At 44.3% G+C, this 16,644-nt stretch overlaps 1 protein-coding gene across 1 annotated transcript; it reads left to right on the forward strand.

Moving 5' to 3' along the window:
• Positions 1–126: 126 nt before the first annotated feature.
• On the forward strand, positions 127–11,087 carry NEFM (neurofilament medium chain). The gene is made up of 3 exons (XM_083480391.1): positions 127–1,206; positions 6,280–6,404; positions 8,914–11,087. The coding sequence occupies exons 1-3, from the start codon at positions 136–138 to the stop codon at positions 10,514–10,516; spliced, it is 2,799 nt and encodes a 932-aa protein (XP_083336517.1). The 5' UTR covers positions 127–135; the 3' UTR covers positions 10,517–11,087.
• The last annotated feature ends 5,557 nt before the right edge of the window (positions 11,088–16,644 follow it).

Raw genomic sequence — 16,644 nt, forward strand, 5'->3', positions numbered from 1 at the left:
CTCCTCGCTACCTCATACCGGCCGGCATGTCCCCTTCAGAGGCAACGTGCGTCTCCGGTATATAAGGCGCTGCCTTCTGCCCAGTCCCCGCTGCCCTGAACTCAGCGCCGAGCGCCTCTCACCAAGTCTTCCAAGATGAGCTACACGCTGGAGCCTCTAAGCAACCCGTCTTACCGGCGGGTGGCCGACAGCCGGACCACCTTCAGCCGGGCCAGCATGTCGCCTTCCAGCGGCTTCAGGTCCCAGTCGTGGTCGCGGAGCTCCCCCAGCACCGTCTCTTCGTCCTACAAGCGCAACCTGGGCGCGGCGCGGGCTTCCTACGGCTCGACGGTGCTGAGCTCTTCCGAGAGCCTGGAGCTGAGCCAGTCGTCGCTCTTCAACGGCGGCGGCGGAGGCAGCGGCGAGCTGAAGCTGAGCCGCTCCAACGAGAAGGAGCAGCTGCAGGGCCTCAACGACCGCTTCGCCGGCTACATCGAGAAAGTGCACTCGCTGGAGCAGCAGAACAAGGAGCTGGAGAACGAGATCGCGGCGCTGCGGCAGAAGCAGGCGGGCCGCTCTCAGCTGGGCGACGCCTTCGAGCAGGAGCTGCGGGAGCTGCGCTGCGCTCTCGAGCAAGTCAACCACGAGAAGGCGGCGCTGCAGCTCGACTCCGAGCACCTGGAGGAGGACATCCAGCGCCTCAAGGAGCGCTTCGAGGACGAGGCGCGCCTCCGGGACGACACCGAGGCCATCATCCGCGCTCTGCGCAAGGACATCGAGGAGTCGTCCATGGTCAAGGTCGAGCTGGACAAGAAGGTGCAGTCCTTGCAGGACGAAGTGGCTTTCCTCCGCGGCAACCACGAGGAGGAGGTGGCCGACCTCCTAGCCCAGATCCAGGCCTCGCACGTCACCGTCGAGCGCAAGGACTACCTGAAGACAGACCTCTCGTCCGCCCTGAAGGAGATCCGCTCCCAGCTCGAGTGCCACTCCGACCAGAACATGGTCCAGGCCGAGGAGTGGTTCAAGTGCCGCTACGCCAAGCTCACCGAGGCCGCCGAGCAGAACAAGGAAGCCATCCGCTCGGCCAAGGAGGAGATCTCCGAGTACCGACGGCAGCTCCAGGCGAAGAGCATCGAGCTCGAATCCGTCCGCGGCACCAAGGAGTCCCTGGAGCGCCAACTCACCGACATCGAGGAGCGCCATAACCACGACCTCTCCACCTACCAGGTAGGCGCGGGGAGGGGGTCTGGTGGTGGGCGTGGCTTGGGGAGGGGGCAGTGATGCTCTCCACCTGCCATCTGCGGCTGCCTACATTTGTTTCCATGCAAAATGCAACGGGGGGGGGGGCGATCAGGAGACAGTGCGCCTCAAGGGGCGGGGTAAGCCCCCCGCCCGTAAGTAGTTCTACCCGCCCCTCCCAGCTGCAGTGATCCCTGCAGTTACTTGAAGGAAGGGCACTTTCCAACGGAATTCCAACTGAATCAAAAACTGAGCTTCAAAATAAGACTTGCTCAAAACTTAACTCCATTGGAATCGATAACTTCGGGGAAAGGCATTCATGATCGGCACCTTAATGTGAAAAAAAATATTCCTTGCTCTTTCAGAAATGTGAAATGTGATTTGACCCTTCTGTGCCCCAATACGTGCCACTGAAAGTGAAAAGGGGAGTCTTTTAACATTTGAGCCACACCACACCCTCAAAATGAAGCAGATTTCAGAGAGTGGGGGATCCATGGACGTAGCCAGGATTTATGTTAGGAGGCAAGCTTCATGTTAGGGGGGCAGAACCTCAGTTAGTTAAGTATATTATTGTTTTACTTGCTCTAGGGGGGGCACTGTCCCCCTTGACTACCCCCATGGGGGGATCCCAACTGACTCTATGCAAAATGAATGGGCCAGGAAATGTTCTTCAGCTTCTTGTCTTTTATCAAAGAGGGAGGGCCATAGATTAGGGACAAAGCTTCACCTTTGCCTCATGTTCAATCTCGAGGGTGGGAATGCCCCCTGGTTTCAAACCCTGGAGTGTCACCCCTAGTCAGTGAGACAGTGCTAAGCAAGATGAATCCAGTGGTCTGACTCAGCATAAGGCAGCTTCCTGTGTAATTCAGCCCTAAGGGATACCTTGATTGCATTGGCGAATGTGTGTTAGTTCGAATGGGGAAATGATGCAACAAAATACATAATGAAAATATTTATTTTGCTTTTGGTTTTTTAAAGTGGATAATAAGTGTTTTTTCTTGCCAGCAAAGTGCAACTCCGAGAAGAGGAAGGGATGGGGGGGGGAGCCATCCCACAACTTGCGCTAAGCTCCACTCCTCTAAATGGCAGAGCAGAGATGGGAAAGATTCTGCCTGCCTAGTCCCATACAAAATGCAGCTCCCCAATTGAGAAAGGAGGGGTCCCACTTGCTTCCATGCTGGATGGAATCATCCACTTCCAAACAGCTCTCTGGTAAAAAAGAAAATAAAGCATTTTCTAGGAGTGTAGGGAAGTATTGTGCCCTAAGGCAAGACTGACTTTGGAATGAGGGATGCTAAACTTAGCCTGAAAGAAGTGTCACTTTGGAAGTTCTTGTGATAGCTCTGGAACTCCATTCACCAATCATAAGCATCCCTGATGCAGAACATCCCATAACTGATGCACTGCAGAACTACCACAGGAAGAAGTGAAAAAAATATGCATATGCTGCTTCCCAAAGTTGTTAGTAGTACCAATAAAAAATGAATGTGTTGTGGCAATGCAGTTTAAAAATTGATCCTTTGATGACAACCTGAGCTGCAAAGCATGACCTTTACAGTAGTTCTTTCTGATCCAGTGGTACTGGATAAAATTTAACGTTCCAGAGCATAGTAACTGACTAAAAGCAGCAGCAACGTCCTGCGGAAAATTGCTATCAAGAACTGCTGGCTGTTATTATTACAGTATTAGCATTTCTGAAAATTTAAATAAAATGCAACTCACAATAAAGTATGTATGAATAAATTCAATAAAGAATAGGAATTCTGATCAACAGCATTGTGTAAAATCAAACCAGGCTCACATAATAATTTCTGCAACAAAAACCCAATGTATTTGAAATAATATTTTATTGGTATTTATTTTTATTAATAATCATTATTTGAAAAGGAACCTTTTCTCATAGCATGGGGAATCTGTGGGAATCAGGATGGACTTTTGCAGGATGATTCATCATAAAATTTAGAGAAGGCTGACACAGCAGTGGGGTGCTGTGTTTTGTGTGCCAATAATTAAAGGTTATATTTGCTGCAAAATGCAAGCACCACGGCAGCCACCATCCTGCATCAGTGTCTGCTGAACTTCAGCAATGCAGAAGCTAAAAGTGCTGAGCAGATTTTCTGATAGAGCTGATCAGTGCAAAAGGCAAATCCCAGAGTGCCTGCTTTGGGATAGGAAGATGGATTCTGAGCTTGAATTCTATACTCTATAGACTATATGTGAACACCCCCACCTGGGCAAATCACAAAGCTTAAAGTGGCTTTGGCTAACATGATTGCAGTGAGGACCAGTGCTTGCATTGAATTAACTGCCATGGAGGTGACTATGGATAAAAATAAGATGAGCAAGCAACAAAAAGCAATCTGAGATGGCTCTCTCTGCCAAGTGCACCCCAAACTTCTGCAATGCAGAACTTGATGGCACCAAGGAAGTCATAAAACCACCCTTCCAGTGCAAGAGGCAGCCCTCAAAGATTTCCACTGATAAAGGAACTTGTGCACTGCAGAATGACATTGGGCAGAGCATCTGAAAAATAGTTGAATCCCTCTAAAATAAATATTAGTTAGGAAAAAAGCGAATCAATAAACAGACCAACTAAACCTTATTTTTATGGTGCAAAATGAGGCAATGCAGAATTGCATAATGTGATCAAAGTCCAGACATGAAAGAGAGCTTGCACTGCCTTCTAGCTCAGCCTATTTCTAATGCCCCACATATAGCAAAAGCTCTGGTGACTTACCCATTTGATTGCAATGTGCTTTTTGTTCAGTATAGGATTCAGATACGTAAATAACATAGCAAAAATGTATCTTGCAGCGCAAACTTGAAACCAACATTGAATTTGATGGGACCGCTCAAGGGTCTCATCAAATTCAATTCTTATGCCAAGACAACAGAGTGGTTTGTTTCCAGATATTTAACCATTTAGCCACCAAATACTTATTGTTATGAAAAATGTTGTAGAAAATGCGACCTTAGGCTGCACATCCCTCATCCATAAAAATAATGCTTTTGGTGCGACAAAACTGCACTGAACTCCATTGGATTTCATTCTAATGTAATTGTTTGGATGGAAACAGCCATTGCCACCCATGCCTGAGTCAAAGGCACCCTTCTCCACCCATACAAGGGAGGTTCTCCCCTCTCCAGCTGCAGCCCCTGAGGGCACACCCTGAAAAACGGCTTCAGACCCCTAGAAGTGACTTTGTAGGAGGGCTGCAGGAACTTCCACCACAAGGGGAATAGAACAGTCTCTCACATAAGCAACCTTTCTGCTTGCTAAAGTCAATAGGCTTAGAAGTGAGCTAGTGATGTGCAGTTTTAGTCTTAAGAGACAAATACTGGCAACATTTCCCATCAATTTTCCTATAGATATTGCTTTTTAAGTGGAGTAGTATCTAGAGCAATCGACCCATGTAAGCATTTTGGCATCAGATTGCTGCAGATCTAGTTAACTCAATGGATTTAGACTCTGAGCTTTTAAATCAATTGCATAGTTAGACTCAAGTAAATTACTATATTTTGCTGCTGGCCTCAAATATTGGAGCTGAGCCCAAATTTCTCAAATGATTTTTTTATTGAGAAAACTTTTGAGAGTTTACTTTTTCTCATTTCTCCGCTAGAAAAAGATCACTTTACATAATTTTCTCCACTTGAACACCATCATTTTATTTATTTATTGCCCTGAAAATTAATAAATAAACTGTCCTAATGGGGAGCCCCAACCCTAATAAATTGTTGCAATCTTTTCTTCTTCCTCTAGAGAAATTGAGAGAACTGCCTACCCTCACCATTTCTCATCCCACAAATAAAGTGAAGAATTTCAAGTTGCCATTTCTACACAGCCTTAACAAATACACAATTTTACCCAAACTTTTAAATAATTATATTGTTCTATTTAACAAAGGTGTGGATAGTAAAGGACACTAGAGTAGGCTGCTAGGCTGCAGTGTTCCTACCACTGACTTTGGAGCTAATTTCCATAATTCAGAAGTTGCATTTTGAAGCACAAGGATTGCATGTTTTTGTGAGAACTACAGCAATTTGGGAAATTATTTTTTTCTTTTCATAGGTCAGTGAGATTCACAGCTTGGTTAAGCAAAATAGAGAAATACAAATTGATGAAGTCCAATTTCCAAAACTGACTTACATTTAAGTATATTGTCTTAACCAGGTTCCAGTTTTTACCTAGTAATTTTAAGAGGCAATCTTAAATAAATGATAACAATAGCAAGCTGATGTTGTGTAGATTGTGCTTCTGGTTTTCAGATTGTAAGTACAGAGTACTAGGAGCAGGAATAGGCTACTTCATGACTTTGCTCCATATTTCTCTCTTAGAAGTTAATCCAAAACAGAATTTATCACAGCATAGATCTTTCTAGTTTTGAATATTTAGTCTATAGGAATAGTTGATATGGAGATTTAGGGGGAGAATTTTCATCAACTTTTCAGTATTCCCATAAAGTTCAGTAATCCCATAAGGTTCCTCTCAGTATTTCACACAAGAATAGCAATTTACTACCATCCTTCCCAGACCAGTGGTCTCTGGGACTTAGTTTTCTGGGGGCTCACAACCTATGAGCTTTTTATTGCTGTAAGAAAAGAGATCTTTAGGTCATTGGATCTCATCTAGTATTGGCTGGTCAAGTTGAGGTGATGGAGACCCTCACAACCTAGGCCACTTCTTCAGGAGTTGAGGAGCCCAATTCAAGCTTCACTTATCCCATCTCTCATAGTTCAATCACTCTTCCATCCATGTCCTCCTCATAAATATTGAAAACCTTTGTATGTTGTCAGGTATATGCTGGTAATTAAGAAAATACTCTTCTGTAACAGTTGATCTCTCTCTCTCTCTCTCTCTCTCTCTCTCTCTCACACACACACACACACACACACACACTGTATGGCTTTATGTATTCTTATTGTGAACTGCTCTAATATTTCTTTCTGAATAACAGTAGATATATAGTTTAATAAATAAATAAAGTGCTTTATTCACTACTGCACTCCTATTTACAGTTTGCTTGTAACCATCCTAAATAACTGCCTGTGTCTTGGTTGCAGGATACAATTCAACAACTGGAAAATGAATTGAGAGGCACAAAATGGGAGATGGCTCGTCATTTGAGGGAATACCAGGATCTCCTCAATGTCAAGATGGCTCTTGATATTGAAATTGCCGCATACAGGTATAGTGAACAGAATGCCGACGTGGCTGATTTAGGAATTGCACTGCAGATGTTTTTAGTTCCAGTAGCAGCAGCAGCAACAACAGCAAAACCCCACAGGGATAATCTTTGAATCCCATAAGGCATTGTTGACAAATAAGCAAGGCATTTTGCCAGATTCTTAGCACAATTTGAAACCTGGGCAATAACGTTCTGCTTTGTGCTGTAGAGTTTCAGCAGAAAAGACGTTAGCAAGGTAACATACCAAAGATCAGTGGACAAATTGATAGGGCAATTTATGGTGATTATTATGGTTAGTAATGGTGGTGATAAGTAAACAAACTACTTAATGCCAAAACAAACAAACAAAAACCCTGGTCTTCACCTGGTGCCGATAAGACTATGGCATGGGTGCTGGACAAACCTTTTCGGGGAGAATATTCCATAACTGGGGTGCTCCCATGGAGGTGAGGGGTCCTTTATCCTTTTCTTCTTCAGCATTTCCCCCTTTAAAATTTACAGTCAATAATACAAGCAAGAATGTGAAATTAAGCTGAAAATGCAAAGCTTTCCCTATCCATTATAATTTTCCCTTTAATTTCTAATTTCTTAATACACAATCATATTTGCATTGCTTTTGTAACATGGCAAAGAGAGAGATAATTTAAGCTTATGAAATACTCCAAAAGGAAATGCTAAAGTACAAATCTTTTTCAGTGGGAGATGAGCAGACTAGAAATGACTACTAATTCAGTTGGTAGACTATGCAAATGTCATCCAGCCCTGATCCACAGTAAAAGTATAATAAGCAATCAATGACAACTTCCTGCCTTTCTCATCCAAATTCTACTTCCTGAAATCATGAGATGACTTGGCCCGCATATATTGTTTCATACATTTACCAAGAAACAACATTTGGAACATAGGAAACTGCCTTATGTTCAAAGCAATGGTCCATTAGCCTAGAATTGCCTGCACTGACAAGCTGCATCACAGCCACAATAGTACTCCTCATCCAGAACACTGCATAGTTTTGGAAGCAGCATTGTCTGCTGTGTTCATAGGGACATAGAAAGCTGTCAGGCCGTCAGACCATCTAACTCAGTACTGTCTACACTGACTGGCAGAGGCTCTCCAGGGTTCCAGGCAGGGTCCTCTCCCAGCTCTACCTGGAGACTGAACCTGGGACCTTCTGCATACAAGGTGGATGTTCTACCACTGAGCTATGTTCCTTCTCCAGAGGACACTTAAGATTTAATATTGATATGCAAAAATGCTAAATATTGAAACAACACAATTTAGATTGATAGAGTATAGTTCTTCTATACTTGCCCACATCTCTTACAAATATTTTATTGCTATGTGCATTCCTAGATTTAAATAATGCTAAGGGAAAAAGCAATACGTTCGAACAAAGTAAATATTAGTCCTGAAATTTAAACACTCACTTGAATTTTTTCTGTTGTTATTTTTCCTGTTTCACTGTCCAGGAACATGTGTGTGTGTGAGTGCTAGTTGTCCACAGGACAGAAAGCAGCTATCTAAAGGCAGTATTAATTCATCCTTAGGTTATATACTGAAATATATATATATATATAAGCTAAACTTTAAGCACTCACTCACTGAAATCAATGAAATATGAAAGTTAAGCCCATGGTTAAATTTCTCTCATTGAAATTAATGGAGCTTAAATTTGGCATTATCATGTCCCATGTATGTGAACAACCCTTTGAAGTAAATATAGAGAATTTATAATCTTATATGCAATGGCCCTTTAAAAAGCAACACAAATATTTATCCCTCAGTAGGCAATCATTGAATTTTAGTGAGAGGGCACTATTTGTGGACAATGCTCTACAAGTTATGCATAGCTAGAAAAATGTCCATGTAATGATGGAATGTGTATGAAGAAGCTTAGCTGGTCATTGTTCACATTGATTCTTGATGCTTTCCTTCCAAATTTGCTAGTCTTGTCCCTTAGTTGCTAGGCAGGCAATTGGTCTGATAGGAGAGAGAGTATTGGTGTGGCAGTTGATGATGTTACAAATGGCCCCTAAAGAAGGTCCAGTATGAAAGGGGCATTTTCCCCTAAATGAAAGTCTGCAACTTCCCCCAGACACAATGTATTTTCTCCTCATTCCTCTAGGTCAGGGTTGGGGGACCTTTGACTCTCCAGATGTTTCTGAACTACAACTCCCATAAGGTCCAGTAAGCATAGCCAATGGCCAAGGATGATGGGAGCTGTAGTTCAATACCATTTGATGATCACAGGTTCCCCATCGCTTATCTGGGTTTTGTGTTGGTACCTTTTCCATTTATGTCAGCAATTTAGTTCAGAAGGAGAAGATGGGCTGACAGGTTTGCAGGGTGTGGGAAGCTATTTGATAGTTTAACAAGCTAGAAGCAATTCCCAGTTACTCAAAATAGCTTTTAAAATCTATCATAGCTACTTACAGAGGTGCTTGTTCATTCAAAAATTCATCTTGAAATGTTAGAGATGGATGTTAATTCCTCCCTCTTCTTTCCCTAGGAAACTTCTTGAGGGTGAAGAAACAAGATTCAGTGCCTTCTCTGGAAGCATCACTGGTCCAACATTTACACATAGGCAACCTTCAGTAACAATATCATCTTCCAAAATACAAAAATCCAAAGTTGAACCTCCAAAGCTAAAGGTCCAGCACAAATTTGTAGAAGAAATTATTGAAGAGACAAAAGTTGAGGATGAGAAGTCTGAACTGGATGAGGCCCTTGCAGCTATGGCTGAAGAACTGGCTGCTGGAACAGCACCGGAAGAACAGGAAGAGGAGGAGGAAGCTGTAGAGGAAGAAATTATAGCCAAGGAAGAGGCCAGAGTTGAAGCAGCAGCTCCAGAAGCTGAAGAAGAAGGAGAAGGAGAAGAGGAGGGTGAGGAGGAGGGCGGTGAGGAAGATGAAGGTGCAAAGTCTGATGAGGCAGAAGAAGGAGGCTCTGAAAAAGAAGAAGAAAAGAGTGAAAAGGAAGAGGGTGAGGAAGAAGCAGAGGAGGAGGAGGAGGAAGCAGGGGAGGGAGAAGCTGGAGCTGAAAGCAAGGAAGAAAAAGAAGCAGAGGAAGAAGGTGAAGAGGTGGAAGAAACCATTGCACCAGAGAAAGTAGAAAAGACCAAAGCATCTCCTCCTAAATCTCCTGCAGCAGAAGAAGCAGAGGATGATAAAGAAGCTGAAAGTGAAGAGCAAAAGGAGCAGGAAGGTGGAGAAGAGGAGAAGTCCACCTCCCCAGCAAAGGCAGGTTCTCCTGAGAAAGCAGGGACACCAGAGAAAGCATCTCCAGAGAAAGCTGGGACACCCGAGAAAGGGTCTCCTGAAAAACCAGCAACTCCAGAGAAAGCAGGGACTCCAGAGAAAGGGTCTCCTGAAAAACCAGCAACTCCAGAGAAAGCAGGGACTCCGGAGAAAGCCTCTCCAGAAAAAGCAGGGACTCCGGAGAAAGCAGCATCTCCAGAAAAAGCAGGGACTCCGGAGAAGGCAGCATCTCCAGAAAAAGCAGGGACTCCGGAGAAAGCAGCCTCTCCAGAGAAAGCAGGGACTCCAGAGAAAGCAGCCTCTCCAGAAAAAGCAGGTACTCCAGAAAAAGCTGGGACTCCAGAAAAAGCTTCATCTCCAGAAAAAGCAGGGTCCCCTGTGAAGGAAGTGGAAGAGACCATCTCAGTCACTAAGGCAGCAAAAGTTGGTACAGAGAAGGATTCCAAAGAAGAGAAGACAGAAACAAGTGAGAAAGCATCAAAAGAGTCCACCAAAGAAGACATAGCAGTGAATGGAGAGGTTGAAGAGAAGGGTGAAGAAAAAGAAGACTCCAAGGCAAAACAAGTAGAGGAGGAAGACAAAGGGGTGGTGACCAATGGCCTAGACATAAGCCCCTCTGAGGAAGAGGAGAAGAAAGGGAAGAGTGAAGAGAAAGTCATGGTAACCAAAAAAGTTGAGAAATTCACTAGTGAAGGGGATGACGGGACGACCACATACATCACAAAGTCTGTGACTGTCACCAAGAAGACAGAAGAGCATGAGGGGACAGTTGCAGAGAAGTTGGTGTCTACTAAGAAGGTAGAAAAGGTCACTTCTTCACATGCCGTATTGAAAGAAGTTAAGGAGAGTGACTAAAACAATCATTTTCTCCCTCTTCTTGGGTCGGTGCAAAAGGTTAAGCCATATGACAGCTGCAAAATGCATGTAAGTGACGGCTTCGAAGCAGAACGGGTTCTCTCGTGGAGTCTCCAGATCCACTCTTTCATTTCTGATTTTATTTTTGTGCAATACCCAGGGATGTCAGGGGGAATGCATGCAAGCCCAATGTGCTCCCTCTGCAGAAATTAGAGAATTTTTTAAAAAATGCATGAGCTGTTATTCTTACAGAGGAAGTTGCTGAATTTCCTAAGCTGCTGATGGGACGCTTCTGAGGAACGTCTTAAGATGTATTATGCAAAGAATCAACTGAGCCAAATACAAACAAACAATAACAAACGAATGAATGAATGAGTAATAATAATACTAATCATACCCAGAACTCTCCTAGCCTTAAGCTATTTAATCATTATGTTTACCTCACTGGTGCAATTAAGATGGACTTTTGTTCATGGGAGAACCTACCTTGACATGCACAGTATGCAACCTTTTGTTGTTTGATGTAAGCAGTCACAGCAATTTGTGCTCAATAAAGGTCATATTGGAAATGTGCCTGGCTTTGCCTGGATTTCTCATATAGTTCCACAGTTTTATAAATTATTCAGTCTTTGCAGCAAACTAGGAACATGCATCTGATAGAAGGTATATGCTGGGCTGCATTAAAATCTAATAAACATTATTGCTTGTAGCCATAAGCTATTGCAAATATAGTAAAATGCCTTCTAGCACAGACATAAACCAGGATAAATATGCACTCTATTTAAAATGCAATCAAAATTACATTAAACCTTGCATGCTCAAACTAATGAGTCAGCTTTACAAACCACAGGCATTTGGTTCAAGATCCTCATTTGGATTGCCTTTGTTGCAGCTGCAAACAGTGCAAGCTGATAGGAGATCGAGTAAATGACTTTATTCTGCATTGGTCACCTAGTACAATGTGACACAGGATAAGGTCACGATTCCTGTGCTGTTTTCCAACTTCCACTTCTGACCCTTTGATTCCAGAAAGTATTGAGTTCCATACAACCATGTCATGGTGACCTCTGGTGTCAGGCCCGCAAGGGTCCAGTTATCACATGAGTTCCCACTGGGCACACATGAGTGAGCCAGCTCAGAATTTGTAATTCAGAAGGAATGGAACAAAGTCAACAATGAAATATAGACAACATAATGCAAGCTTTGAGCACAATTCCTAAGGACTATGAATCAGTGATGAATTTCCTTGTTTTACCTTCTGTGAGAAGAGTCCATGAAGGCTAAGGGGGATTTCATAACAGTCCTTTGTATGCTAATGTTGGCTGGCATCCAGATAAGCTTAAGAACTGGTTTCTGTGAATATGCCCTGGAATTTCCTTTCTAGGGAAATGTGCTTAGAATTACAGCCCTGGACAGCTCCTGATCTTGATTTTGACATCAATGGTATAAAAGTTAACTGCTCGTTCTACTTCAGTGGTTTTAAACATTCTACGTAAAGGGAAATCATTCTAAGGTGAAGCTGTGTGCAACTGGCCTCTCAAAATTCTCCATCCTATTTGCAGCAGTTCTCTAGGGCAGAGGTCAGCAAACTTTTTCAGCAGGGGGCCGGTCCACTGTTCCTCAGACCTTGTGGGGGGCCGGACGATATTTTGGGGAAAAAATATGAACGAATTCCTATGCCCCACAAATAATCCAGAGATGTGTTTTAAATAAAAGGGCACAGTCTACTCATGTAAAAACACACTGATTCCCAGACCATCCGCAGGCCGGATTTAGAAGGCGATTGGGCCGGATCCAGCCCCCAGGCCTTAGTTTGCCTACCCATGCTCTAAGGCTTCAGCCCGAGTTTTTCTCCATCACTCAATACTTGACACTTTAAATGGAGATAAGAATGACCCTCAAACATTCTGCAGGCAAATAATGAGATCTACCACTGGGAAGAACCATAGTTCAGTTATACAGCAACTGCTTTTCAACCATGCATGTAGAAGGCCCCAGGTTTAGTCCCTGCTGGGAAAGATGCTTGTGTGGACTCTTGGAAAGCTTCTGCCAGCCAGAGTAGGCAATACTGAGCTAGATGGAGCAATTGTCTGTTTTTATGGACCCTGCCCAAAGTTAGGTTACAATCCTATGCATGTTTACTCACAGCAAAGACAGTGGGAATTGCTTCTCAGCAAACATGCCCACTAAGTTCTACTCAGAATACAGTGGTACCTCTAGTTACGAACTTAATTCATTCCGGAGGTCTGTTCTTAACCTGAAGCTGTTCTTAACTAGAGGCGTGCTTTCACCAATGGGGCCTCTTGCTGCCACTGCGCCACCAGCACACGATTTCTGTTCTCATCCTGGGGCAAAGTTCTCAACTCGAGGTAACTCTTCCAGGTTAGCGGAGTTTGTAACATGAAGTGTTTGTAACCTGAGGCGTTTCTAACTTCAGTGGGTCAGCTCTGAGCAGTATTAGCATGTGATACAGCCCATAAGATTGTGCTCTGCAAGTAGATCCCTAATTCAGACTGGGAGTAAAGCTGCAGCCCAAGGCTGAAGAAGTTCTAGAACAGAGGTAGGCAAATTTCAGGACTGCTTGATGTCCATCAGTCACAATCAGAAGCAAAACGATGCCTCAGAGTATGGAGCCAGTTACTGGTAGCAGCCCATAAGTCATTCACTGATTAACCTGCATATATCCACAAACATAAACACAAATCACATCTAATACAAAACTTGAAAACAGACCACCCATGCTGAGCAAACTTGGTCAATCAATTAATATTGATATTTTATAGGTGAGGGACGTGGGTGGCGCTGTGGGTTAAACCACAGAGCCTAGGGCTTGCCGATCAGAAGGTTGGCGGTTTGAATTCTTGCAATGGGGTGAGCTCCCGTTGCTCGGTCCCTGCTCCTGCCAACCTAGCAGTTAGAAAGCACGTCAAAGTGCAAGTAGATAAATAGGTAAGATAAACGGCGTTTCCGTGTGCTGCTCTGGTTCACCAGAAGTCACGGCAGAAGTCATGCCACATGACCCGGAAGCTGTACGCCGGCTCCCTCGGCCAATAAAGCGAGATGAGCACCACAACACCAGCATCGGTCACAACTGGACCTAATGGTCAGGGGTCCCTTTACCTTTAATACTGAAGTTGAGAGATAAGCATAATATTTTGATATTTTTTTAAAAAAAAAGATTAATTGTACACTATTGACTATTAGAAATCCTTGCTGATCTACTACACATCTTTTTTCAGCAGGTTCTGATCTAAGTTCTGCCCCCCCACCATCCTCATACATTTATGTGCTGCTTCCATGCATTGGAATCGAAAAGGCTGCTGAGCACCTGAAGACAAGATACATACCCCTTATGAAGTATATGGTTCTGCAAAAGAAACTACCAAACTCCACACTATTATGCAGTCAGTTATCTCAATTTAAAGAGGAAATAAATAAATGTAAAACCACATCATCCCAATTTGCTATCTGCCTGCAGGCAATGTAATGCCCCAAACTCTAGCTTTCATAGAGGTGAATGCAAAAACAGCCACTGTCTGGGTTACATTTCTACCTCCATTAAGAAGACCTGTCATTTCATTGTGCAACTTCTTCAATACAGTGAAGGGTCTCTTTTGCACTCACTCTTGATCTTGCTTTCAGGAAGGCTATACCTGTGGAGGAGACCATACATACTGGACCTGCCCCTGATATTGCCTGCCTGCCCCATACATCTTTATGTCCAGTGCAACTTTGGTAACAGCTGCTTATGTGCATACAGCTGTACACATAGCACCTAACACACAGTTGGTAAGGAAGGCAGGGGGGCTGGTTGGTAAACAAAGGGCCTTCAGACATGGTCCTCCTCCCCTGCCATGTATTTGGTCTATGCATGGAAGTAAACATGAATGTGTGTGCGTGCATGTGTGTCTATCCTTCTCTTCCACTCATGCATACAAGCACAAAGGGCTAAATTGCTAAGGGCCCCAAGTTACCCAGTTGGCTTTGTGGCTGGGCAGGATTTGTATCCACTGCCAGGGTCTCTATGGTATAAGTCCTCTACCCAGGCGTGTGGTCTCCAAATATATAGCTGGATATCAAGTCTCATCAGCCACAGACAGCATGCCCAGTGGTCAGGGATGATGGGAGCTGGAGACTTCTGGAGGACAAGTTACCCATCCCTGATCTAGCCATTACGCTATCAAGATCTGTCATTGAATTCCAGGGAGCAAGGTCTTGCATATTCTTCTGCAAGACCCTCCCTTTCCACCCATGGGTCAAAGCTGTATCTCCAGCATCCTTTTGTAGATTCAGCATTAGTACTTTTTTATCTACAGCTGAAGTGTGTGTGTGAATGTGCAGAACAAGCCAATTTGAGTGTTTTCCCCAAATACATTTATGCATCTAAAATGCCCAGTGGAGTTGCCATTTCAAAATATTTATAAATAGGAGAGTTTAATTCTGATGAATATTTCATTTTGCCATGAGGTTTCATCTGCTGACATATAACATCATACAGAGAAGTGCAAGCATTTTCTCTTTTGTCCAATCTGCACTAATGCTTCTCTCTCTCTCTCTCTCTCTCTCTCTCTCTCTCTCTCTCTCTCTCTCTCTCTCTCTGTGTGTGTGTGTGTGTGTGTGTGTTAAACACAGTGTAAACTTCTGATGGGAATAATTGATTCAGAAACCCTCAAAAGATTGTTAATCCTTCACAAAGCCTGTGCAGATTCTGTTTAACTGTGGGGGGAAATTTAGAGCAGATGCATAGATATAGATCAGATCTAGCGATGGAGGGTGGTCCTTTAGGGCTAGTGGGGCACTGCCCCACCAACCTCAATTTGTCCTCAGCCAACCCCTGCCTGCCTGCCTTTTTACTTGCAACCAGTTATGGGGTGGCTCTTGCTGTCAGCTTCCTCCTCCTCCTTAGTCTCAGCGTTGCCCTTGTGGAACTCAGCAGGGATGAGGATGGGGACCAAAACTAGAATGAGTCAGGCTCTGCCTGTCATTGTCTCTGACGCTACCTGCTGTTGGGCTCCCTGCTTTCTATCCCATCAGTCCCAGTGGACACCAGCCATCACTGAGATAGAGATAAAGACATCATGCCATGACTAGCCAAAGAGCCCTGACATTTCACAACCAGAAAAAGATGTCAATTGTTACACTAAAGAGCCACTTTGTTTCAACAGAATTTATCATTTTGCGGAATTTTTCCTGCAAGGCCACTTAGTCCAAGGTTATAAAGGTAAAGGGACCCCTGACCATTAAGTCCAGTCGTGGCCGACTCGGGGTTGTGGCGCTCATCTCGCTTTTTTGGCCGAGGGAGCCGGCGTACAGCTTCTGGGTCATGTGGCCAGCATGACTAAGCCGCTTCTGGAGAACCAGAGCAGCACATGGAAACGCCATTTACCTTCCCGCCGGAGTGGTACCTATTTATCTACTTGCACTTGACGTGCTTTCGAACTGCTAGGTTGGCAGGAGCAGGGACCGAGCAACGGGAGCTCACCCCGTTGCGGGGATTCGAACTGCCGACCTTCTGATCGGCAAGTCCTAAGGCTCTGTGGTTTAACCCTCAGCGCCACCCGCGTCCCTAGTCCAAGGTTATACACACCCTTAATTGTGCCCTGTCTCCCCCCACAAAGTATTCCTTAGTATTTGAACTGTCTGGGGATGAAGGGAGTGCCTGGGTATAATAAAAATCAGTCATGGAATATGATTTAATGCAAAGGCTAAGCCTCAACGGGCGTGAAGTAATTCTACAAATAAGGGCACCGCTACACATGAGCAGAGTGCATTGCCTTCTGTTGCCCTGGAAAAACTAGTCTGCCCCCAGAAAATATCTCCACAGTTTGGAAAACCTACTAAAGGGGTCCTCGCTGGGTAAAATGATACCCATTTCTGCTCTGTCTGCAAGGCTCCAACATAAACAAGCCCCCTTTAATTCAGCTGGAGTTACTTTGTCTGTCTCTGTATCTCTGTCTTTGCCGGGCAGGATGTAAAGCGCCAGCAAAAGTTGTCTCGGTTCTTTTCTTTTCTTCCCCCCTCTCCCCCACCTCCTCCGCCCTCCAATTTGCCTGGTACGCGGCTCTCTTTTACTGCAATGCGTCAAAGCGAAGCTCCGAGATTGAGCCACGAGACCGACGAGGTGACTG

The sequence above is a fragment of the Podarcis liolepis genome, assembly GCF_965112155.1.
Source record: "Podarcis liolepis genome assembly, chromosome: 16".
Taxonomy (NCBI): Eukaryota; Metazoa; Chordata; class Lepidosauria; order Squamata; family Lacertidae; genus Podarcis; species Podarcis liolepis.